The sequence below is a fragment of the Calonectris borealis genome, chromosome 1 (genome assembly GCF_964195595.1).
Source record: "Calonectris borealis chromosome 1, bCalBor7.hap1.2, whole genome shotgun sequence".
In the NCBI taxonomy this organism is placed as follows: Eukaryota; Metazoa; Chordata; class Aves; order Procellariiformes; family Procellariidae; genus Calonectris; species Calonectris borealis.
The window spans coordinates 98,805,480-98,831,392 of record NC_134312.1 but is presented as its reverse complement, the minus strand read 5'-3'; the positions used below and the strand labels follow the sequence as shown (position 1 = coordinate 98,831,392).

The 25,913-nt window shown below is 37.8% G+C and overlaps 1 protein-coding gene across 2 annotated transcripts in view; it reads right to left on the bottom strand.

Moving 5' to 3' along the window:
- Nucleotides 1-714: 714 nt before the first annotated feature.
- PHLDB2 (pleckstrin homology like domain family B member 2) overlaps nt 715-25,913 on the bottom strand; it is a 71,187-nt gene continuing 45,988 nt past the window's right edge. Inside the window, exons 11-19 of one of the 2 annotated variants that reach the window (XM_075169059.1) lie at nt 23,435-23,578; nt 21,586-21,726; nt 20,896-20,995; nt 13,279-13,486; nt 9,946-10,036; nt 9,352-9,498; nt 6,648-6,867; nt 3,404-3,489; nt 715-2,659 (exon numbers count right to left, since the gene is read on the bottom strand). In XM_075169059.1, the coding sequence (XP_075025160.1) occupies nt 2,519-2,659; nt 3,404-3,489; nt 6,648-6,867; nt 9,352-9,498; nt 9,946-10,036; nt 13,279-13,486; nt 20,896-20,995; nt 21,586-21,726; nt 23,435-23,578 (1,278 nt within the window). In that variant the 3' untranslated portion in view covers nt 715-2,518. The remainder of the gene's footprint in view (nt 2,660-3,403; nt 3,490-6,647; nt 6,868-9,351; nt 9,499-9,945; nt 10,037-13,278; nt 13,487-20,895; nt 20,996-21,585; nt 21,727-23,434; nt 23,579-25,913) is intronic. The other variant, XM_075169067.1, reaches the window with a different exon arrangement.

Genomic DNA, 25,913 nt, shown 5'->3' with positions numbered 1-25,913 from the left:
AAACACTAAGAGAGGTCAATGCCTGCAAAGGTATTTCCCCAGCCAAGTGCCAGCCCAGCCCCTGTCAGCAGCTGCAGGTCAAGGGACGCAGCAGCTGACATGTTTAAGACACAGCCTACGTGATTTGCAATTGCCTGAGGTCTTTCAGGGTAAGTGGGTACTTGACTCTCATGGGGGTAAGCTTGGAGGGCTTGCAGACTCATCATAAACGATGGTAGCTAGTGCCATGCTTTGCTTTCATTGTCTTGATGCCCACTACTACAAAACCCACCACGCTTTGTGATGATGACAGCAAACTTAGTGGAAAAAGTCATAAAACTGCATGGGCATCTACAATGAGCTAATGCTTCTTGCAATTTGAGTCATGTCTAAGTCAAATATTGGGAAAACTGGGAAACCCTTAAACTTCAGGAATTTCTGTTTTGCAGTTAAACAAAAAAATTGTCTATACCCAAAGCTGTGATAAATTTTTCAAACAGGGTCATAAAAAAATGAGAAAGGTATATTATGTACATGCAGTAAACAGACTACTCTCCTAATTTCACTGCCATCGAAAGATTATTTTCCATAGCTCTTTTATGGGTAAACACATGGAATGGTTAGATTAAGCATTACTAAGAAATACAAAATTGCTTGTGCAACTGTATACGACTATCTAAAAGACAAGCAGAAATGTCTCAAGATGAAGCAGCAAGTGAATATTTAAATCAAGTGTATTTTTAAAAATGTTTATTGAAATGCCTTCATTGCATCATGCAGGATACAAAAATCATTATTAGAAAACCTTTATAACCATACTTAGGAGTAAAATCAAGATACATCAGGGAAAAATAATAATTATATAAACCAAAGCAATTTATTTCTGATAGTGTTTTAAATCATTAGATTACAAGCTGTGATCTGCACAGATGATAACAATTATCTTGCGGTAACAGTCCCTTCTTTCATGTTTCAAGTCAAAACTGATGTTCATCATACTAGAGCAACCATATCACCTGTGCATACCACAAAAAAATTCAACCTGTTCATTACAGATACAGGGTTTAAAAAGTATAACAAAAATATTCTGCCAGCATACTTCTATTCTGCTTTCAGTTTTTTATTTGTTCCATCAAAAGCCATTAACTTTTCATCAAAGAAAAAAAAAGAAGGCTAATGTGCTTTCTTCTATTACACAAACCACATAGCACATAAGTTTGATTACTGAAATAGAACCTCTTTAAAGTCATATTATAAGAGACTTTCTTGAAGTTCAGTTCAATTAAATAATTTGTGTTTTTGCAATATTACTCAAGGGCTTGGAAGCGATTTTAAAATGGGAGACCACTGCACCCTCAGTATTTTTGTTGTTTGAGGAATCTCAATCTCTGCTACTTAAAATTTTCATACACTGCTTAGTGTAAACTCTTAGAACTTGCCTCTCTCTTTTTATTCTATTTGACAGCATTATTCTGTGCAGATACGCATTTTGAAAAAACTACCCAGGGCCGAAAACTTGGCTCCAAAGAATTTAGATAGGTAGAGATTTTGATACTGGCTTCAAGGGCAACAATGTTTGAGAGGTTTCCGTAGAGCGTTCACTTGGCACAGAGTAAGATTAGAACCATGCTAATGGTTCTTACTACATAAAAGAAAATTGCTGTAGGGTTTAGAATCAGCTCGTTCTATTCAACAGGGAAGATTAAAAAAAACCCCTCCTTATGAGGAAGTTAATACATGTGTTTCCATTTCATATTCTTGTGGAAAAACGCATCTTTATAAAGCTATCCTTCTCTTTTTTTGTTGAGCTCCATAGATGCAAACTTTAAACGTATAGTTGGTGTCACTGGGTGTTTGAACACACAGAGTATCGCAACAATTTAATTTCTTTAAAAGTCATGAAGAGTTTTGGCACTGTCCCCTTACAGAAAGTTAGGTACAACTAACAATTTGAAAACATTATGATAAGGGAATCGTGTAACTCTTTGGCTCTGTTGTAATACTTAACTACTAAGGCAAGAACTGTGTGTACCTTAGGGTTGCTTTTTTGTTTATATTTTTATAAAATACTGAGTAAAAGTTTTAAAAAGTCACCTAATCATCTATAAATGTCAAATGCTGCATATTAAAATATATGCTTATTACACCTTTTTGTTCCATTACTAAAATTTTTGCATACTGATGAGGACACACACATTTGTAAACTGTTTAGTATGAGTTTATGAAGACATTCTCCGTATAAGAGAATTTGTGGAAAATTATCATTGAATCAAGATGCTGTAATTTAAACTGCCCAGTTATCCATTTTGGAGCACTACGATTCTCTCAACAGCTTTAGCTCTTTCATTTCTATAAAGATCAACTAAAACAAGTAACAAGCCCCCCTTTTCAATGCATTTGTAAAACCATCTCATTCCGAGGTTTCGGGTGCACATCATAAAGAGGACATTTCAGAGTATTCACTGGCTTTTCAGATTTCACTACATATGGCTAACTTCATATGTTACGTTATTGCAGTATGCCCTATTGCCCCCTTTTATTATAACATGAAGTGGGTGTAGCCTTCTGCACCAGTAACAATAACATCCATCCATATCCTCATGGCTTCTGGCGAAGGAGCAACCATATAGTATATCCGGTCATGTGTCTTAACACTGAAAGTGAGCAACGGGTTGGGACTCTAAAATAAAAGAGAAAGAAGGATAGCAAAAGAATGAAATCAAAAGCTATTTATTGGCACCAGAAGTAAAATTATTTACAGGGAGATTTACGATAGGGCTAAGGAGAAAGATAAAATGCAAAATGCTGTAGCACTGCATCCTACATTGCAGCACTGGAAGCAGAGATATGTTTGAAGTGTTTGCGTCCAGCATAAACACTTTTTATGACATATTTCCTCTAGACAATTACACAGCAGTACCGGGCTCCAAATTGTTGTTTTGTGCCCAAACAACTAACTCCCCCACTCAATACCACCTTGGCTTTCACAAATCCACCTGCCAAGGATATATTCAGCTTTTTCACAGCTCATTTAAATTACAGATGAGAGGCAGGTGGTGCCATAAGCTGCAGGCAGGGAGGGGGTTAACTCCCTCCCCGTGGTAGACGCATACAGCCATCCCTTGATTTGCTGAAGCCACTGATTTCAGTGGTCTCGCCACTGGACTACGGAATTTCTCACAGCAAATCCCATGTGGGACCATCACTTGGCAGGTAGATGCTCTCTTATCTCTGCTTTCACCAGTATAAAAAAACCCAGTGCTAATCCCTGATCTGGCTTCCTCTTCCTCTTCTTCCGTTCCGGGGTTTGTTTGTTTGTTTGTTTGTTTTAATAATGTCAGCTCGCCCTTTGACTTCACAGCAGCTACCATACTTTGGGTACTGCCATATGATACTCAGTTAAAACAACAATAACGAAGTTTACCTTATATGCATTCTTTAGATGATCATAATAGACTTCTTCAATAGCTTGAAAATATATTACACCTTTTAATTTAGTTTCGTGCTTGTCTAAAATGGAAAAGAAAGAATGACTGTTGAGAACTGAAATGAACAGTACTTCAAGAAGCAAAAGCTTCGTTTGCATTTCCATATATGTTCAGCTGATAAGTAACTGGATTAACACTTCTGCTTGTGAAAACCCACAGGAATCTTCAACCTTTCTTACTAGTTTGTCAGTTTTGTTGAGATGCATTTCCTACTTTTAATATGTTTTTTTTCCCACCTGGTTTCCAAGGAAATAAAGCTTTTGCAATTTCCTCATCTCTTTGAAAGTCAGTCCCTTCACTGAAGCGTCTAAACATTATGGCCGGTATTAGCCAACAGAAGGACAGATGTCTCTGAGATACCTCCCATCTTCCAATTCCATGAAAGCCAGCCAGACTTCACATAGCTCACAGGCTAAGACCTACAGTTTGACCTACAGTCAAAGGAAAACCGTTACGATAAGCAAATTTGAAATATAATTTGCTAACAAAAGCTTTACATTAGAACATCATTTGTGCTTGTACTTATTAAAAAAATGCTTCTTCCTGTTTATAATAATCTCCCTCAGTCTCAAGCTAATATTTATTATTCAAATGTGAGGTTAGCAGATTGTAGGCAAAATTCTATGAGCTCTGACACATGGAAAGGTTCACAGGAGGTTAAAAGTTCCTGAGCACCAGCTGCAGCATCATAATTGTCTGTTTGCACTCTCCTACTCCGACACGCAAGCTAAAAGTCAAATTAATTAGATGCAGTTTGCCCCTGTTGCGAAAGGGACCTCTCCATTTGCTTGAGAGCGCCCGAGGTAAGAACGCCTGAATGGATAGTTACTCCAGGGAGGACACGGAGTAGGTTGTTACCCACTGGTACTGTTTCTGGTACCAATATCGCACTGCAGCGAAGCTGAAATACCGGATGGGAGTCTTCTCACTTAAGTTTTGATATCTACAATGGAGACACAGCTGACTTAATCTCCCTTTAAAGGCAATGAATAAAGAAGCAGACACTTGCAGAGGGTCAATTCTAAACTATTTTAGACATCTTCTGATATTGCTTTCTGTCCCAACATTAGCTAGTAAATCACTAGGGCAAGGAGGATACAGACTCTGACTCTACAGTCACAACTGTAATGTTTCACAAGAAAAAGGAACAGGGCGGATAAGCATTTACAGTACCCTCCGTTTTCCTGCAGTAGAGAGAAATAATTGTTAAATAATCCCAGAAGGTGTTAAGAAGCATCACAACTGCATGTGACAGTGAAGGGCAAACTTCCTTTCACTCCCAGTACTTTTATATTAGGGGAATATAATGCCTTCTGACCCCAAGTTAGTACCACCTTAACACTGAACAGTCATGCAGAAAATATTTATCAGTCCCATGAGAGATTCTGCTGTCATTTTGAACACTCACGAAAGTCAGCTTACATCCTATTGGTAGCTGCAGGCAGTTTCCGAAGCTTCATATGATGGCAAAAAGAAATCCCAGAGACCAAATGATACAGTGTTGGGAATCTCCCTGCCAGCCCCCGGGGGAGCAGTAGAAGTACTGAGGTATAAGATTACGACATTATAGCACACATTATACTAAGCTAAATGCAATACTATACAAAGTATACTGTCTATGCAGTACAAGCAAACAGTGGTCCACTCCTTTCACCTGGGGTCTTGGTTACAAGAGCATTTCAGGTACTCTCAACTCCCATCGCAACAGTCTTTATGTAGAGTTCTCTGTATGCTTCAGGTCAGAAAGCGCAGATGCTTCAGTCACTGCACTAAATTGTCAGACTTTAAGGCAAGTTCTTTGTTCAGTATACTTGCAGAAATAAAACAATATACTAGTATATTCACTTAGAGTTACTCTGAATTTACAGCATCAATATTTATTTTGGAAGTCTACTATATATTTAAAGATCTAGATGGATCCTCACTCATACAAGCAGCTGCATTTTTGCGCAGCTGGTACAGAATTCTCATGAAACTATGTTTGTTGGCTGGAGTCCTTGAGACATTATGAAAAGTTTTCTTTGGTTATTCAAACTGCATTATGGCAACCGTACTGCACTCAGAACTGAAACTGTTAACTATTAACATAACTACTAAAAAAAAAAGAAAAAAAATCAGTACCAGATGGGAACACTACTGTATGTTACAAGCCTTGCTAACCAATAAACCAGATGTTAAGAACAAAATAAAAAAGTGTTTGTTACATTCTTCTTAGTATTACTGCAAACTAGTAAGAAATATTCAGTGGGTATGTAATGAATGAACGTAATGAATTCAAATGTGTGTTTTAAAAAAGATGGACTGAGCAATGCATAACCCCACCATCAATTTTAAGTTCCTTATGAGTTGCTGGAAAGCAGTAATGTCATAAAAGGAAACGGAACTGTTTGGGTGGTTTTTGTGCTTGATGTTTTCTTCTGCTTCTTAGCAATGACTATCCTACATATGCCCCGTCTGGCCTCTCCTAACAGTAAATATTCAGAATACAAAGTCATTTTTCTGGCTTCCGCTGAAACTTCAAATTCAAACCATGTGTAGATTTGCACAGCAATCGGAGAGACATATATGTTCTTAAATTCCAAATTTCTGGGCTTACCCCAAGATAACAAATTAATGTAATGCTTGTACTGGCTCCAGATACCGTATAACACAACTTAGTGTACAGAAACCTCTTTAGAGTATTGCATATTGTTCATCTGAAATTCCTTAGGCTCTCAAAATACGGCAAATTCAAAAAGTCTACTCCTGTATATTTAATTTCCCGAAAGGCTTTTCAGCACATCAAGCAATGGGACTGCAGAAGCATTCAATTTAATTTTGATGGTAAGTATAATAAATTATATTCATGTATGAAGGGTGCAAGAAATCATTCTATCATTGGGGGAAGTATATAATACTTAAAAATAAATTATTTGTGTACTAGGAACCTGATGATCTTCCATTTTTTCCTCTTACCTACCCACACCTCTCCCTTCATCTGTTATGCTCATTTCTGTCTTACCTGGCATTAGGATTGAATGCTATAGGGAAGGGATTGCACGAGCTCTGAGTGTATGTGCAAAACACTCGACAAATGGAAATGTGAGTTTTACTCAGGCCTCCCTACATGTTCATAACTCAGCTGAGGTTGACAGGAAAATAGAGGGACAGGTGTTCCCTAGTCGTGATCCTGCAACCTACCTGCGTAATAAGTAAAAGTTCTCTTGTTTCTGTCAAAAACAAACCATCGTTTTTTCCATGTTTTAATTTTTCCTCCCATTTTAATCAGAAAGCCTCGGCAGGTCTTCTCTGTGAGGGAGACATGGTAACAGGTCTCTATGTTGTGACCGGCTGTTTCGATGTGACTTCGTAGGTCAAAGTCTTCCTTTCTAATGGGCAAATAGCGAGTCAAGGGACGGGCCTACAGTAAAGAAAAGAAAATAATATTATTTTTAACAGAAGTCTTAACTTCCCCTTCACTCTTTCTGCTGCAAGGACGTAACTGCAAACCGCCCATAGATTCTAAGAATGAACGTAAGAAAAATAAAGAGCTTTTGCTGCAGCCCTAATTTTCTTCAAGAGAAAAATCATCAAAACTTGTGACTTTACAAAGTGTTGGATAACTTTATAAAAGTGAGATTAGAGCATAGGAGTTTCTTGAAATCATCTGTTGATAAGCTGGTAAAACAGGGCACAGCATAGAAAGGTTATTTTAGAATTAAGCATTAATTAAATGTAAAGGTGTGTTGCTGCTTTAGACGAAGGGTAAGAACTTCGTTTGCATGATGTTAAGCAAACCCTTTATTTCTCTGGGCTAGATACTCACTACATATATCTCACTCATTAATATTTTACTGCTACAGGTATTTTCGTGCAAAGTATAATATAAATAATAAGAACATGCTATTACAGGAAAAATTAATAATGAAAGTGAACTGTAATTGATAGTCAATTTCATAGAAATTGCTGTGAACATAATAGAATTATTTTCTTCTGAACGGATTAAATGTGGTATCTAGTTCACAGTTGGCAATACGGTATAGAGAGCTGAAGTTCATCCCTCTGCAAGAGGCAGCAAAGCAGCACGGGAAACGGTGCCTCATTCTTGATTGTAGTTCAAGACTCTGCATCAAGCCCAGATAATGTAAGTCAGGAGAACAAAGAGGAGGAGGTAGTGATTTGGGACCTCTGCCAGCTGAGGGAATATGCTTGTTTTCTGTGCCTGAAGGGTCTATGCACCCCTCCCCCTCTTTTTCAACACAGAAGACAAGTCTCCCAAGGCTCCTGCTGCAGTCAAGGCAGACAGAGGCTACATCACAGGGCGATTCAGAACAGAAGCTGAATTTAGGTGTTTTGAAAGGAGCATCTCCCTCTCTCTCTCTTCCCTGACTCCAGAGAAGTCAGTGACCTGGAGAATCTAATCTGCCCCTGCTCCATGCCTAAAGTTAGCCTGTTAAACCCCCTGTGAGTCACAAACCGAAGGGACTTTCCCTCATTGCATTCTCAAGACCCTCAGTGCAATGGGAGCTGTGTTGCCCGCAAGAACTCTTAGCACCCTTCTAAAATTATGCAGTCCTGTATGATACAGGCTGGCACCAGCTTTGGCAAGTGCAAAGGTGGAGTTCCTTCCCCTAGTTCATGTTTCTAAGTGTCAGAAAGTGCTGAAAAAAAATTAAAAATTGGGTCTCACTGCACAAAGGAAAGAAAAATGTTAACAAATAATTGTAGTTATTTTTGACAGATATGTTTTGTCTTCCTGGAAATTCAGTCTTCAGACTCTCTGCCAAGTCTGCCAATTAGCAGTAACTGATAGCGCATTCTATTACAACATATGCACGCTTCAATTTGGGATAAAGATATAAGCATGGCATCATTGTTTATGCCATACTTGAGTTGTCATTACAGTTTCTTAGAAAAAAAGAAGGCATTCAAGTAAAGTATGTATAAAATTTAACATTTGGTAATTACATTTTATATAAAAACAAAGGAATGGATGTATTTAACCCGAAACAGCTTGAAGTTCCTCTGGGATTGTCCTATTGTTCTGATTTAGTGTTATCAATCAGAAAGGCAAGTTATGTAGGAATGTTCATAAAAAATATAATAGTAACTCGTGAAATAAAGATTTAGCAAAGGTAGCACAGGTAAAAGCAGAAAGATACTCAAATATGATATGGAATCTTCTGCACTCAGATACTTATATTAAGACGGAGACATTGTCTTGCTATACTGTACTAACAATAAAATGACTGCCTAGTCTATTTGCTATACCATGTAGATCTTATTATTTGTGGTGGAATAAACAAATAGGTGAGACCTCTGAGCCTAAAGAAAGCTCAAGGTACCTCTAAACCCTAACAAGAAGCAAGAACATGTAGGAGGCAACATTGTTTTAGTTAAATAATCTTTCTCATGTTGTATAGTCCCAGTAACGTTAGGAAAAATACTATTTCCTCTTTAGAGTAGATGTGGAGCTGGAAAAGCTTCTTTATCTGTTTTTTTTCAGTCAAATATTTGGAAGTGACAATTCACATTCCAAGATATTTTATGTATTAAAAGAAAGAAAAAACAACACCAATGGTTTATGAAATTAACACACTCACAAATTCCTGTTGTTCAGGCTAAAAAATTCTGCTCTGCCCATACTCAGTAACAAGCCTTATAGGATTAATATTTATACTTTAGATATAAGATGCTAAATAGGTATCTATGCTATTATTTAACTTTAAATGAATACCTAGACATCTATCTAAGGCTCTATCTAAGAGCCCAAACATTCTTTTAGTGGCACAGTTACACCTCAGAAATACTAAATCCATCTACATTGCAGAAATACACTTAGTCCCTTCTGTATATCAAGGGGAGGTCTTGCACCTAAAAAACATTTCATGTCGATGCATCTCACCTGTGCTCTTTGTTTCTCCCGTATTTTGACTTCCTTTTCAATTAATTTTTGCCTCTGGCTAGTTTCTTCTTCCAATCTTTTCTCCAGTTGCTCTCTGCGGCGCTTCTCTTCTTCCAGAGCTCGTTTTTTAGCTTCCATCTCCCGTTCCTAAATACCACAGCACATGCAGAACTTCAATTATATGTGAAACTATAGCTGATAATGTAATTTCTGGCTAGGAGTAAATTCCTTTTTGCCTCTTAAGTAGGCAGAAATATAGATTCAGCAAAGTGGACTGAGAATTGGAATCAGAATTGCAAATATTCCACTCTAGAAATTAAGGTTCTTCTTAAGCAGCTCTCCTAGCAGGTGTAGGAGCAATGCTGAGCTAGCTTCTGATGGGATTTTGCCATCAACTCACCCACTGAAATAGCAGCTATTGCATGTGGGCTCAAAGATGTAGTATGAGGGTGAAACCAGATCAAACTAAGGGGGCAGAGGTAATTTTTTAAGTGTCTATTAGGTGTAAACTATTGAGGGTCCAATGTTGCATTTAGGAGGACGTTATCTAACTAACATGCCCACTCTTAGTTTTACTCATAAAATTATACTTACCCTGGTCTCAAGCAGCCTAGTCTTTTCAGCATGCGCTTGTTTCAGAAGTCTCTCCATCTCTTCTATTCTTGCAACATTTGAAGTGCTAGCACTGCATAAAAAAAATCAGTTATTTAAAAGAATACTTGGTATTTAAAGACGTATTTTACAGTCCAACATTAGACAGTTTAAGAACGGAGTTGATATTGTTCTGATCCAATTCAGTGCAGTAGGCACTAACAAAAAGTTATGTATCAAGTATATGGTATGCTCTCAATGTATACATTGCCCATGCAGAGTTGTGAAAAAAGCAGACTCAATTGCCTAAAAATGCATCTTGTCAGTCCCCTGTGATCTGTCGTCTTCTTTCAAATAACAGAATATGGATGGAGGTGGTTACCATCTCCTAGCAGAACACACTACTGATCCTCAGAGCTGGCATTAGTAGCCATCTAAATATACCAATTAAGTCTTTCTGGCTGTAGACTGTGTCTCTGTTTTGTGTCTCACTGAGCTCATCATCAGGAAATGCTCGGTAAAAATAAGGAGGATTAAGAGGTATGCATAAAGGCCATTCAGTGACAGAGCAGTGTCAGGAAGTTAAAGTAACGGGCAAGCCAAAGAAACAAGGGTAGTCACAAAGAGGGCTAGGTCCTGGCCCAGCCCAACACAGCTATCACCTTTGCCTGTCCTTTTTTCTTTTGTTTCTTTTCTCCAATACAATTTCTTTGTTTCATCTCAATTTAACAGCCATTTCAACTGTGGCATTTGCATGGCGTGCTCTCTATTTTATTTTTCATCTCATGCTGTTCAAGAAAAACAGTTGATGTTAAATATTACTATATTATCATTAATAATGCCATTAGACTAAAGCACAACATGAGGAAATAGAACAGATTCAAATGGTTAGGGTAGAGAGAAACTTGACCTGGGATTGTACTGAAAATACTGTATCTGACCACTCAAGTGAAGTGGGTGTCAGATGGCAGGTTTATTTAATAGCTACTTAATAGCATACAGACCAACTGTGAAGGGACACAGGTAGAATGGAAGTAGCCCAAATAGGTGTCCTGGGCAAGGAAAAGAAAAAAGAAAGAACAACATCCTTTGTTTTCTGAGCACGCCTCTGACGGTTATGTCTGTAAGACCAGGATTTTTGTCAGAAGTGTCACAGTCAGAAGATGACATTTCTCTCTCTGATACTGGGGATACGTTTCATGAGAGAATACAATACAATATAAAAATAACATGCCTCATTTAATCTAAGCTTGCAGAAAAGGTATAATCCATCTGAAATCTATCTGAACTCTAAAAGCTTATAGTCTCTGAAAAAAATGAGGCCACTGACTTAGATGCCTAAACCTAGTTTGGCCAAAGTATGTTTAATTGATGGGCCAAGAGAATCTGGGTCAAATAACTTCAGTAAAAGCAACAGGGCCATAAATTAAAAGTCATTTCAGCAACTTGAAAGATAGTTAATTGCAGTAGGTTTTCCCATATTAAACTGGTTAATGCTTCAGCTTAGATAAATTCTTTCATCCTTGATTTGCTTATCCTGCTCACAGAAATTAATGCATAGTAGAAGATCACAATCTCTGAAATCTCGGCTATGAAAAATAAGTTGCTAACTAACCTTGGAACAACTACTGTTTGGTGAGTTGATGAATGACTACAGCGGTTCTGTTTCTTCTGTACTTTGAGCATGGATTTTATGCATTCCAGCAAAAAAAAGTCTCTCTTACCTTATACAAGGTTAAATATAACACAGATTTTAAATATATCAGAACAAAGCATCATAAATTGTTTTTCTCTGAAGTCTGGTATGGCTAGAAAAGATTCTCAAATGCCATCTAAACCAATCTGAATTCATTTTGCTTAAGGGAAGTTTTGTCAAGGAAAATTAACTGCTTGTCTTCCAAGATTTATCAACAAAATCAGCCCACGCTCTTTTCGTCCCTTACCAATCTTTGCCTTGTGAGAAACTGAAATGTCTGTTGTAATGGGTCCTTTTCTGGTTTTTGGATTGGTTTGGTTTTTTGCCTTTTTTTTCTGGCATTGGCTGGAAGCTGCAGAAGAGCTAGAGGGAGACCGATGGGCAAACAGCATCAGTGAAATCCAACAGCTGTCGGGGCTCCCCAGTGTTGGGCTCGAGATTCCATGAGATGGCCTCGAGGTAGCTCAGACACACACCATCTTCCTCCAAAATGGTCAGAGCGCAAGTCAAAAAGAGACAGATTTCATACCACTACCATGTTAGATTACTGCAGAAATAAGTGTTTAATTCCCAGCCTGTCTCCAGCTATCAGAAACGTGCCAACTGTGTATTTATTCAAAACAAAAATCCTCAAAACCTGAGTCGTAATGTTTTTCCTTTAAAAACAAACAAACAAACAAACCAACAAACCAAACAAAAAAACAAAGCCAGCAGAATCACTGCCACTGGTATTTTCTGAAACCCTTAATACTGCAGTGATAAAGACTACAAAAGGAAATCAGTGGGCTGATACCCTGTTACAGGAAACAGATGCTGAATAAAACACAACATGCTAGCCAAAAAAGCTGTCCTTGTGTTCACAAGGGATTCTTAATCGTGTGACAACGTTGTACTTAATTATCAGCCTCCACTTATGCTTGTGAAACTGCTGGGGCAGGACTGTGCGCAGAAATGAAAGCGCTATCATTAAAACCAGACTGTCAGAAGAAAACTGTTTGCACACAATTTTGAGACTCAGCTGGACTTTTCTTTAACACAGATCATGGATGTTCCTTTTATCTGAGGAGCGGTGTCTGAGAATGAAAAAAGCAACCGAGGGCTCTAAGCCTTTCAATGTCATCTCTTCGTTTTTACTGACCCAGAAAAGGGAGGGGAAAGGGCAAAAATAGATGGCCAGAGGCACTCTAAGTGCTTCAGTATAAGGCTCTAGTAAGTTAAGATGCTGGGCATGCAGAACAAGTGTACTTCATTGCCAACAGATATCTTTGAGAAATTTCCTGTCTCAGGAAGTCTATAGTGACCAGGGAAGGAAGCTCAGGTATTACCCACTCTGCAAAGAGCATCAATGACTTCATCATTTCAGTTCAGGACTGACACTGATTTCTCTGTCGCCTTCAACATTATCACTTAGCCTCTCCATATTTTTATTTTCCATCTTTTAATAAACAGGTGAAATGATAGTTAAACCTGATGATGAAGGGCTACACAAATACTAAATATTATGCCTGTCTATCGATCTTATATTTTCTTAACCAGTTAGCAGCATTCACATTACCATAGCATAAACATGTACATATTATATTCTCTTTTTTCATTATAACGCTATGACCATTGCAACATCAGAAAGAAAGATGATTTACCTGGAAATGTTATCTGGTGAGCATGCCGATATGCTTGTCTCCATACTGTCAGAACTGTCTAAGCTTAGCGTATCAAAGGCATGGTCCTTGTAACTACGATCTGGGTAATGGAAACTATTCAAATACACATTCGATTCGGATGCTGTTCTGCTGTAGAATTCAGGAGACTTCTGCCTTTGGTTTTCACAGATACGCTGATGGTTATACCCTACAGAGTACAGAGGAAACATTTATTTTACACAGAAGTTTTGTGACCCAAACATAATGAGTTAGCAGCACAAGCATTTTGAACATCACCTCAGTCTTAACTGCACTGTGACCAAGGTACTACAATATTACGGTTAATTTCACAAGTTAATAATAACTGAAATAAAACCTTTAAACACCTGTTTTATCTATGGTGGACACAAATACATGCAGATTAGCATGGCTGACTCTTCAATATATATTCATGTACGTGTATTATGAAAATTTAATTTGAATGAATGAAATTTTCATTGTAAAATGAAAATTAGGCCTAATCTGGAAAGTAATGCAGCTAAATTCAGGGATCTAGAAGAATTGACACTGATTAAATTAAATAAAAATAAAAAATCCTGATATTCAATGGTCTTGAGTACTTGTTTGGTTGATTTTACTGAACGTAGATTATTTTTTGTCTGTTTGGGGAACTTTGCCTTCTAGTAACTGCAAGTTGGGCTTTTAGTTTCAGCTGAAATCATACAAGCTACTTGTCACATCATCATAGTTACTAGTGTAGAGGTACTTTCCTGGAGTTTTGAAACTGCAGTTCACCCTACATGATTGAAGCAGATCCCTATAGCTCAATGTTTGTAAAGAAAAATAAGGTTTCTGGAACATTTAAGTTCTTTGCGCTGTTATTTTTCCACAAAATCATCCTTTCTGAAAAGCCATCCTTCTTGAACACATAGAACTTTGTTTGGCTATGTGTCCTTTAAAAAATATTTATTCAGAATTATTTTTATCTCATGTCTCCATTGCTCTTTGTAAATAATGCAGCAGTATTTATACAGACTCACAGTGAGGTTGTTGAGCTTGCCTGATGAAGAGGAGAGTATAATGACAGTTGTCATTTTAACTGCTGAAGTTATTTTACAGTGCCCTTTTAAGGTTTGTTTAATCGATGTGATTACAAATGCAACTGCACTGTTCATCTTTTCCTTCAATAAATGCAAGAGACTTTCTCACAGTTTTGATACTCAGTCAAGTTTATAATACTCTCTGCACATGCCTGACCCAAAATCTGAGCTGGTGGCAGAGTTGGAGATTAGGAAGGACTGTTAGACTACATGAAAACCTCCCATTCGTACAGGAAGGCAGCCACTGACATTATTTAAGATAAACAGACACAGGAAGAATGCAGACAAATGTACAAATGCAGCAAAGTCCAGATAAAAATTTTTACTAGACACCATTAAGACACTGATGTTAGGAAAACATGCTTAAAGTGGGAATATTTTCCTGCCTTATTCTCATTCTCTACCTGCACATACAAGGTTACTGTCTGGTATTTTCGCCATGCCGGAGTGGGGAGAGTCCCAGTTCAGGGAGCCAACAACTGCAGCTCTACCTTGGAAAGGCTATAATATTCTCCAAAAGGTATCTGAAAAGCATGACTGAAGCTGAATAATTAAAGCCTATTATTAAGGAAATCATGCCCTACAAGCATTTCCAAGGTTTCCCCTTTCCTCCTCTCTTCCCTCTGTACCATACAAAGGTTTCTCGCAGAGAATTAAAGCTGGTTTCTAAGGAACTAATAGGACTTTACTTGCCATTTGAAAGAACGCTAAATTTCAATAAAAGTTCAATTGCACCGATTAGTAAAAGAGACAAAAGGGACACAAATACACCTCAGCAGTCATAGATAATAACATCACACAACACAGGTGTTACTGATTCACATGTGCAGTTTTTTTCCCCATTATTATGGCAAATGCTGCTGTTATTGCAGATAAGCAATTACCTTTCATACTCGAACCTTTGGAATGACTAATTGCTCCTGTGAAATGATTATCAATTATTCATTATGGAAAGAAAGAAAAAAAAAAATTACTGAAAGAACTTTATTGAAATGCATGTTTTTCTACTGAGCCCTTTGCAAAACCTCAATTACTCAGAAATCTTAATTTCATATCTTATATTTCGCTGAAAAATAGACCCATCTAAAAGGCATAGAGAAACACAGCAGTTCTAAAAGTGCTCTCCTAAAGGAAAATCAACTTTCCGTGAAGATAAAGAACCCATTTTTAAGTAAAATATTTATCAGCTAAATTTATGTAATCATGCAAACGTAACCAAACACTGCAAGAAATACACAGTCGTTAGGTCGCAAAATGAGACACATGCACAGAAACAAAGCATAACGTGATGTTCTCATTTTCTCCTCATGCCGTAAGCAACAGGCAGTTCAAAGCTCAGGATCGGCTGCATGCCGACACCGAGAAGCCTCACAACCAACCCGCCTCCATTACAGCCCCACTTACACATCGTGCAGGCACAATCTGTTGCTTAAGGAATTTTTAACTGCTCAGGTGCCTATTCACAGAACATGCACTTAAAAATATTAGACTCCTCGTAAGATCCAGCACTTCACTAAAAGTTTCCCACAAGCCAAGACTTGTATCAGCCAAGTCTAAGCTGATACAAGAGCTAAAATGTTTCTTGTTGCGTTGGCTTGTATTCTCTGTAGTAAAACAGTAAACACTGTTAACGGCCATACTGTTCAGCAAAATATTGCACATATCCATAAAGCCATATCATTAAAAAAAAAATCCAAGAGAGTTATTGCAGAATCACAAAAAACAGATATACCACCACAGAATTATGGTGATGTCAAAATTATAGGTGAAAGCTGTTATTAAAAGTGGCACTGTCAAGTATGTTAAAAAAATAGTACTTCATAAAGAAGATCATGGTACAACATTTTATTTTATTTCCATTCTTTCTTCTTTTTTTAAAGATTGACATTAACGTGTCAAGATACATTTTTTGTATGGAAACGTGCCAAAGTAGGAAGCCCATGTCTGCCTACCTTGTCATTGTCACCCACAGATCTGCAAAGATTTCTAAATTTTCTGCTCTATTTGTGTGGCTATGAGCAAAGAAGCAAAAAATTAGGCCTGCACAAAGCTGCAGCTCTGCAGATACTAGCATTAATCAGAAGTTTTGTTGTGACAGGTTATTTGACAGCAGGAAAAAAAGATTTTTTGAAGTGCTATCATTATTTAACAATTATTTAAAAGTTTTCCAAGATTTTGGGAACAACTTGACAGTGCTGATGCAATCGGTACTTTTGCCGAAACATGACAATGATAGATACAGCCAGATAAAGGGATGTTTTCATACCTCTTCTGGCTTTTCCTGAGTTCAATAAGAGAAAGTTTAAAAAAAAAAAAAAAAAGCAAACTGCTTTGAAAAGCTTATAATTTGTTTTTACATATACACCTTGCCCTCAGTATACTGGTTTCCTGTAGAGCTTAGAAAGAATACAAGCAATCATCTTGCTGGTACCTAACTTCTCTGTCCCAACAGTTTTGCTCCCAGCGCTGTGTCTGGTCGTACATCTTAACTCGCAGCTAACCGTTCCCTCTTCCCTTCTGGGGTCCATCCTGCAATCAATGGGACTGAATTGTCTAACCCTCCCTCCTCGCTCCCGCCTGTCCTTGCGCAGGCTTCTGGCACCCAGCACCCCACGGGAGCTTCCTGGGCCAAGTTTCAACCTGTGCAGAATGAGGTCTCTAGGCTGTACCAAACAGCAGCTTCTTCATTCTTTTTTTTGCACATGGTTTGCTTACAAAGGCATGTACAGAGGAGGTAAATTTATAAATACAGGCCTTCAAAAAATACCTCATGAATGGCTGCTAAGAAATAGATTTTTCCACTAATGATTTATGTCAAAGATGCGTCCTCTTAAACATTTTATAAGGTGCTCTTAACTCAGGCTATGATTACTGACAGTGACTGTTTCTTTCAAGAATAATTCTTGAACTCACATGACTGACTAAACACAGTTTTGGTAATCCTACAATAAAGACTATTTAGTACTTAAAAATCTTTCCTAAAATATTTCCTGCTGGATCTGACCTACAGTTTATTCGTAGACATTACTTGTTCCTGCACAAAGACGAAGAGATTGAAATCATGTTCAAACTGAAGTGACTGTTCTTCATTTCCTGACTTAATTTTTTACTTTGAATTTTTTCATTTCAGACTTTTACATTTACCTTCTTGGACTGAAATTAGAAAAACTGGAGAAACCGAATTAGAGAAAACTCATTTTATACCATTACTAATTTAGGGATGATTCTCAGATTATATCTTCAAACTAGCTGAGCTGCCACTTCTTCCTCCAGGCACCATTGAACATACTTTTTTTCCAGATCTATACGAACACACCAAACATCTGGCCTCGCAGTTAGCTCAATGCTTTTAAGCCCTAAGGAACGTGATAAGCTACTAATACTGCTCCAGAACCGCATCATCCTCTTTGTATAGCAGTGTGTGGGACACTGCATGATAGCCAGTGCTCCAAAGTGGATGAAATGGCATTTATCATGTGAGACCCTGGATCTCCACCAAGCTGAGCACACCCAGCTCCAAAAGCACTTGGTGCAGCTGTATGCTCAAGGTATCAGTAACTCGAGCCCCCCATGTCATTTGCAATACATCACCTTGAACACAGAAAACTGACGGAGTGAAAAACCTGTCAAGTGGGAAAAGAAACGCAAGGAAAGCAAGCTGTGATTTAATACATATGACAAGTCAAGAACATTTTTTATCTATCCATCACCTATTTTAGGTGAACAACTAATTTTTGGAGCAGAAAAAGAAGTGAGCGCATATTTATCAGTATAAGCAGTATCTATACATTTGCAGAGTTCCACTGATTTGGTAGAAAATCTTACTCCTCCAAAATATTCACGTAGTCCAAAAAGGCAATCTGATCTACCTCAAGAATGTTTTTGTAAGAAACCACCACAGAAATACAGTGTATTTATTATCTAATAAACATTTATCAGAGAGTGATGGAATAAAAGAACATCACCAAGGATGTCCACTGACATGAGATTTGGCTTAGTTTTCAATGATGTATTTAAGGATGTCTGCTGAAATTAATCTTAGTTACACAGACTCAAGTCTCGCTGATTTTAGTGGAAGCCACATAAGATTTCAGAATTTTAATTGACAATAGTATTCCATTTCAGTTGTACTGTGTGGTATGTTTAAATACTACGCCATGTCCAAAACATCTCCCAAATCTCACTGTCCCACAGAAATGCACGTCCTTTACTCATGACTTGGAAGAAAAGCTTGTTTTTCCTCCCCCTTCAAAACCACATTTGTCGTGGAACAAGCTAGTCGGAGAAGCCCAGAGCAGTTTGGGGGAGGGATGCTGGCAGACAGTTACGCAGTGTGGATGGTCACGTGTGTCCAGCACGCCCTGGCCCTTTCGTATAGCTGGATAGAAATGCTCTACGATCTGATTCTAGCCACCTGACTTGGACATCTCTTTCCTTGCCGAGTTCTGCACTGCAGTGGGATAGCTACATACTAGCAGAAAGAGCCACGCAAAAACTTTTGTGGTGTGAGACAAAGAAACGTAGAAACCAGGGCACTTAAGAGCAAGAGAAAGCAGTTACACTCTTCAAGCTCCTCCAACAGCAAGAAATTCATGGAGCTCCACGTTGAATGCAAACAGAATAAACCTTTCACTAATTACTAAGAGAGATAGTCAAGCCACAAATAATCCTTGCACTCCTATATCCTTCATGTTTTGACTCTATCTCTTACTTTGCAAATCCTGTGAGAGTTCAAGTAAAGCACCTCTCAGCAGCATCATTTCCCTTTGACAAAGCTGATGTTTCAGAATAGGCCATCTAGAACTGTCCTCTTTCCTAGTACAAATTAATCCTGTAAGGCTCTCTTCATTGCTTAGTATTTGCATTCAAACTGTTGGATCTTTCAAAGAATAATTGTCACCACCTAGTATGGCAGGCAGTATAGCACACATGATTCTTCATGGCATATGACAAGTACTGTGCCAAGTGCCTTAACAAATACACCTCTCATTCTCCCTTGACTCTCTTCTTTGTCAGGCCATAATTCAGTTTTGGTTTGTGGGGTTTTTTTCTTTCTCACTCTTAAGTCAAGAAATCTGCCTATACTCTTAAGACTTTTTTAATTGCATGCTGACAAAAGAAGGAACATTAAAACTTATCAATTTATTTTTTAAACTCTTATCTTTGCCTATATTAGGTTTGGTTACACTTTGTAATTTTGTTTTAGGTCATACACTAATGCTCTTTTGCGACCATTTTACAGAAATATTTCCGATTTTAAACACGTGATCTCTTGTCATCAAAGTTTAGCCAAACCATCCTTACTGATGTTCAAACGGAAACGAAGTGTTCTCTGCACAACGTATGAGTATGAAGGTACTTGCAAGAATTCTACCCTTGCAAACGCATTACATCAAAGCAGCTTTCCAAGCTGAGGATGAAGCTCCTTTTGTATCACATCCAAAATACTTCAAGATAAGTTAGCCACAACACGGTAGGTTTGTGGAAGGCCTGCTGCATAACTAAAGCTGAAAAAAAACAAATCACAACTGGATCAGCTCTATAAAGTGAATGTAGTAAGTCATAATCCCTTCTCAGCAAGCTTGTTCCATCCCTGTATTGAGTCATCTTGGTGCGTATGGCTGAGCTCAGTCAGGCTCTTTGACTTTTAACAGCTGCTAGCTCTGACAAGTCCTATAACAACAGGATGGATCCTATCTCAGCTCAGGCTTAGCCTGTGCAATTCTACATAAGGACCTCTGAGACGTATATTGATAACAAGGCTGCAGATGCCGGAAGAAAAAGAAACTGACAGATGGCACTGAAGCAACTCCATTTGAAGATGGGACACTTACGAATAATGCATCTCGCTAAAGCAGAAATTAAGTGTATCAACTCAAGTCAACAAACAACAGACACAGAATGCCATAGCCTAAAAGCTCACATTCTAAAGATGATCCAGAATTGTCATGTCCCTATTACAAAAATGCAGCTATCCTATCCATGATAAAACACCTCTCTCCTTTCCTATTTTGTAGCCCAAATATTTAAGACTGGGGACAATAGCACAGTTACAGATTCTCAAAGGTAAGTCATCCTACTGAATCTCTGTCTGAGGAATTACTTTGTCCAGGCAAAAATATGTCCGTGAAAAACAATTTTTAAGATCATAACATGAAAAGAATTATTAAAAAAAAAAAAAAGGAAGAAAAAAGAAAGCAACATGTAATATCTTTAATATATTGCCTCAAAATCACTCTCAGAAATTCCCAGCTAACCCAATGTGTATTTTTCAACATACTTTTTTTGTTTACTTGATTATATTTGGTGACCACGTACTTCAAAACTACATGTGAGCCTACGTCATCATCTTAACATCTGATATCTGCAAATTGTATTTAGAGCTTGCTTTTTTTCACCAAGAAGGAAACTTTTTTTTTACAGCACTGTTGATTATAGCAACACCAGTTTCAGAGTTATTTTCTGAAAAATAGAACATTGACTTTTAACAGCAATGACTCAAATAAAAAGGTCTTACCTTTGTGCATCCTTCTCGACTCTGACTCTTTGGTCATGGTTGCCAGACAGTGAGGAAGTACGCTGCCACAGCTGTTGCTCTGTCCTAATGGTAAATGTCCCTGCAGGAAATTTTGTAAATATATGCTTAAAACTACACTTCAAGACTTTTTTTGTATCAGCAACTAATGGTAAAATAACTTGCTTTGTCATGGCTATCAATGTCACATCATATCAATCAGCCATGGATATTTTAGTTGCATACAGTCTCTATTAGACCAAAATGTTTTCAGAGTAATTATCTCCACCTAGCTGCTATTTGTTGTCACAAATAAAGAGTATTTTCACTTTATAAACAACTTTGTCTTTACCATTTAGAGGCCTTAGGTAGGAAGGAAAACAACCTATTGAGTCTCTGCAATGAATTTAAACTAAACTAGCCTGGAAATACAACCCTTGACATAGACTAATCAAAATGCAAGATTACTATTACAGCATGGCATTTCCAGAGGACAGAATAAAGGCTGGGAATACAGAAGGCTTCATGGATATTCCCATGAATGTTAATAAACCCAAATTTCTTTCAAAGTCAATTTCAGATGTGAATTTAGGGGGTTACGTAATGCTTACAGTGCTACCCAACTTTACCTCTAACATAATATAGGTTTTCATATAGACGTTGAAAGGCTATTAATAGCATGCAACTACGTACTTTAGATGCAATGCTTCGTCCAAGCGTAGAGCTATTGAAGTGCGGTGATACAGATGGAGTAGTTTTCTTGCGAGGTAAAGTATCACTCATGTACATGCATTCCCTGTGCTGCTTCTTTCGCTCTTCCAGATTTCTGAAATGCTTCAAATGTAATTTGTTACACAGTTTTGACAAAATGAATTGACCTATTTGCTCAGTTACGCTCTATATGGAATATACTGAAGGTGATAGTCTGGGAACTTCACAGGAAAGAACGAAATCTAAAATACAGAGTACTCCTGCTTCACAGTGCTTTCCAGGACTTCTACAAATACCACATTAAAATCATGCTGATTAAGAAAATACATTAGATTCATGTGCACATTTTGTGTACATGTCCCTGTACCTAATTTTTTTTTTTTAAACTCAAGTCTAGTGTACAAGTGGAATCAAATTACAAAGAAAAACATTTATTTACAAGTTATTCTAATGAATTGGTGGCTTAAAACTGATACGGCTTTTGAGAGGCATTGTTCAAATGTACATGAAAAATTAATTTAGGATTTCAAATATAGCCACCTGTACTTTATTGCTGCAAGTCTTCTGACAGTTACAATGGCTCCTAAATGTTAGTATTTGCCTCTGGATTGTTTATATAAGAAGAATTTTTGTTCAGTAACATTCTATAATGCATTGTGCTTATTTTTAAATGAGCAGTGCCTTTAAGTGCAACACTCAGCAAGCACGATCAACTTATGATCTACCGTATCACTCTAAAAACTTCACATGTAAATCAACTTCATGGCCACCATAACAAAAACAAACAAACAAAATAATCCCAAGTTATCAGCCGTGAATCTGTTACCTGTTGTTGCCTGCGGTGTTTCTTAGCTGGCAGAGGTGGAGGTGTATCAGATAAAGGAATAGGATCTACATGAGTAGCCATGACCTCAGGCCAATGGACTGATGGAAGTTGAGCAATAGAGCGAGGAGAAAGAGAGTGAGGAAACACAAATCCAGAACAGAGAGGTGATCTTAGCTTTATAGAAAAAAGAGAAATTACACACAGAGTTTTCTTTTTGGAATTGCTCAAAAGATATGGCACATACAAGCTGCAGTTTTAGCACTGTGTTTGTTGGAGCGTTTAGCAGCAAAGAGATGTGTTGTATTGCAACTCTCGAGGAGTATTTAACTACCAGAAGCAGCACAGAAATGCCAAATGCTAAACCTGTTGCTGCCTTATTGCAACACAAAGATAGGTGGCTTTACATTCATAAGATTATTCCATTCCTTTAAAAGGGGATTTATTCAAAACTTGTTATGGTCATTACAAAGGCAAAAACATCACAAAGAATGAGGAAAAGAAAGAGTAAGCTAGAAGACACAGATTGGACAGACTCCGTGAAATAGCTAAGATAAGTAAAAGCTACCCATCTCCCCCAAATATTCAAGATATACTACTTCTACCACCTCACAGGAAAAAAAAAGCTACAAAACATACAAAATTAACACCTAAGCACCATTGAACGAGTAATCATTAAATGTGTCCACAGACCGTTTCTCCAAAGGTGCATGACATTACAGTGTTTGACAGGCAAAGATTGTCACTTATTGCTGCTTGGGTCATAAGCATTCAGTTTTTTTGGCCTTCGAAGTCCCATCTACATCATCAAAGACAGTTTACAACTGGAGCAGTCCTTCAGCTTTACTATTAAATTGTTATCTGACTTGGTAACTGGCAGACGGCCGTTTGCCTTAGGGTCAATTTGTTACATGTTGAATTACCAAAAAAATAAATAAAAAAAAAAGAAAATAAAAAGGCAGCCATGAAAGAACAATGCAAACAAAGGGAAATGTCTCTCAAACAAACCTCTTTATTTTGTGGCTGGCTGGTCAGCACAGCCGTGGAAGGCTCAGTGGCAACTGCTTCAGCATCTGTGGGGGGCTGGGTGGAAGGGGATATATTCGTGGAATTGCCATACAGCTCACTAATTTCACTTACACTGATATAGCCCTAAAAGGAGGAATTCAGAAGTTAAAAGGAGCAAAAGCCAAGACGTGCAAGAGTATTAATGTATCCAGTACGATGAAAGTTAGTTTAGAGTGATACAGCCAAATATTTGTTATCATTGAAATACTTCATCATAAATAAAATAAAATTATCGTCAAGCTTATCGAGTGTTGAGTACTTGGATCTTGAAAATTGTTCTTCATTTAAACAAATACATTTGTGTGATCAAAAAGCAAATGTACGTTAAGTGATCAAAAGACTTCGCTAAAATGTAAACACCCTTTAGAAATTATGTAGCTCTTTCTCGGGAAAGCGGATTCGGGGAAAAGGAAGAACAAATCTTATTCACCCATCTTTTTATTTCTTAATATTTTTTTTGTCCATGTTTAAATAAAATAACTTACCCTGATTTGTTTCTTGCCTAACTATTAAGCTAGTTTGAGTACACCAAATGACTAACAGAACTGGGAAGAACTTACATAAGGACAAGTCATTGCTACTCTATAAATTACACTGACACAACACCTTCCATTTGCATTGTCTGGAAGTCAATTCTAACTTTTAGGTGTTACCAGAAGACTCATGTAAGATGCTCTTAGTGGTAGCCCCATAGCCATTACAATTTGCCTCTTTTTTTTTTTTTTAAACAATCATACAGGAGGTGACGGGCTGAGGAAAGGCACAGACATGAGAGTGTGCCTCTGCCTGCAGAGAAGATTTAGGCAGGCAGACTTGAGATATAATGGCAGAATACAATTATTGTATGTGTTCTGGTGTTAACTGAATAAATGCTATTTAAAAAATAAAATATGGATTCTAATCCATAGCGTATAGGATGCCAGACTGATTTTAAAAATCAAGATGGTAAGCTGCTTTTAAATTGAGAAGGTGTTGAAGGGGCTATGTTTCTATTACTGTACCAGCACACTGACATGCCAGTATGTATACTTCAGCAATTCACTAAGAAGCCACAGACTGCTATAGTATTTTTTCTTTTAAAAAATGCATAAATTTAGCAATGACCATAGAAGGCAGGTTGAAAAAAATACCAACCCTGTTATCTATTAGCATAATTTTCAATGTATTTTATCAGCTATTTCAAGCAGATACACAATTCTGGAAAATTAAGTATCATACTGTGAACGCAGCACTCCAGAAATAGGAGGCAAATCTTGACTCAGATACCATGTGATGAACTATTAAATGAGGAGGAGACTGGGTAAGATACTAAAGTTTCCCTCTTAAAACATGTGGCCATATTACAGTAAAATAGAGTCCAGTGTGATTAAACATAAAAGTTGCTTAACCATCTTGTAGTAGCCATATATCAGTAACCAAAACTTGGCAAGTCTATGAATGCAATACTGCATCAATTTTATAGATGATAAAAGCACCTTCACCATTACATGAAAAATTTCAGATTCACAACCCCAGTGGGGATTTACCACGGGGTTAAAAAACAAAGCAAACAACAAATGACTGCACTGTGCAATTAGCTCAGGACCCTATTTCATTAGATTAAACAAATGGTTTCAAGTCAGATTAGGCATCTTTGTCAATGCTAAACTTTTAAAAAGCACTGATTTTCCTCAGTTACTTAAGCACTAGGATAAGCATCCTGCCTCCACGTGGAGCACCCACATAGAGACGTGAGGCCGCGTTACTCTCTGTTGCTGTGCATGCAGGGAGCAAGCTTCACGATGGATGGGAGAGTCACAGACGTGTGCCTTGGTGAGGAGGGGCTAGGAAATGTCAGACCACAGACTCGACGGATACATGAGCAACTGCGTGGTGAAATTAGCTTCTGTGTGCAGGGAGACTGTTTAAGCCTGCGAACCGTTTGGTGCCTGATTTTTAAAGGTGCCTGAACAGTCAGAGACAAATAAAACTGAACTGAGACAAACAAAACGTCTGGCAAGGAAAGGCATTTCTTTTATAGGAGAGCACCTATGGGGACACTGAGCTTAAAACATATAACCCATGCTTTCTCATTTACCTTGGAGTAAGTCCTAACTGACTTCATTACAGTGAACAGAATGACACTGCTGAATAATCCATTTCAATAAAAAGAGTGTGAGGCTCACTTAATGTAGTTGCGTTTTGAAATATCTGTGATTAAACAAACCATTATGTGGATACAAAGACAAAAATCAGAGATAGCACCCACTTTCTAGTGAAAGAATGAACAGGTCCATCTCAAAAGAACAATAATGAAGCTTAGACTTGCCAGATGTCCTGGTGGGAGGTCAGATGTCCAGATCAGAGTGCCACCTAGGACACTGGAAGTCTAAGCATCTGCAACGTGGCTTGCGGTGAGGAAGGGTGCTCAAGCCCACTG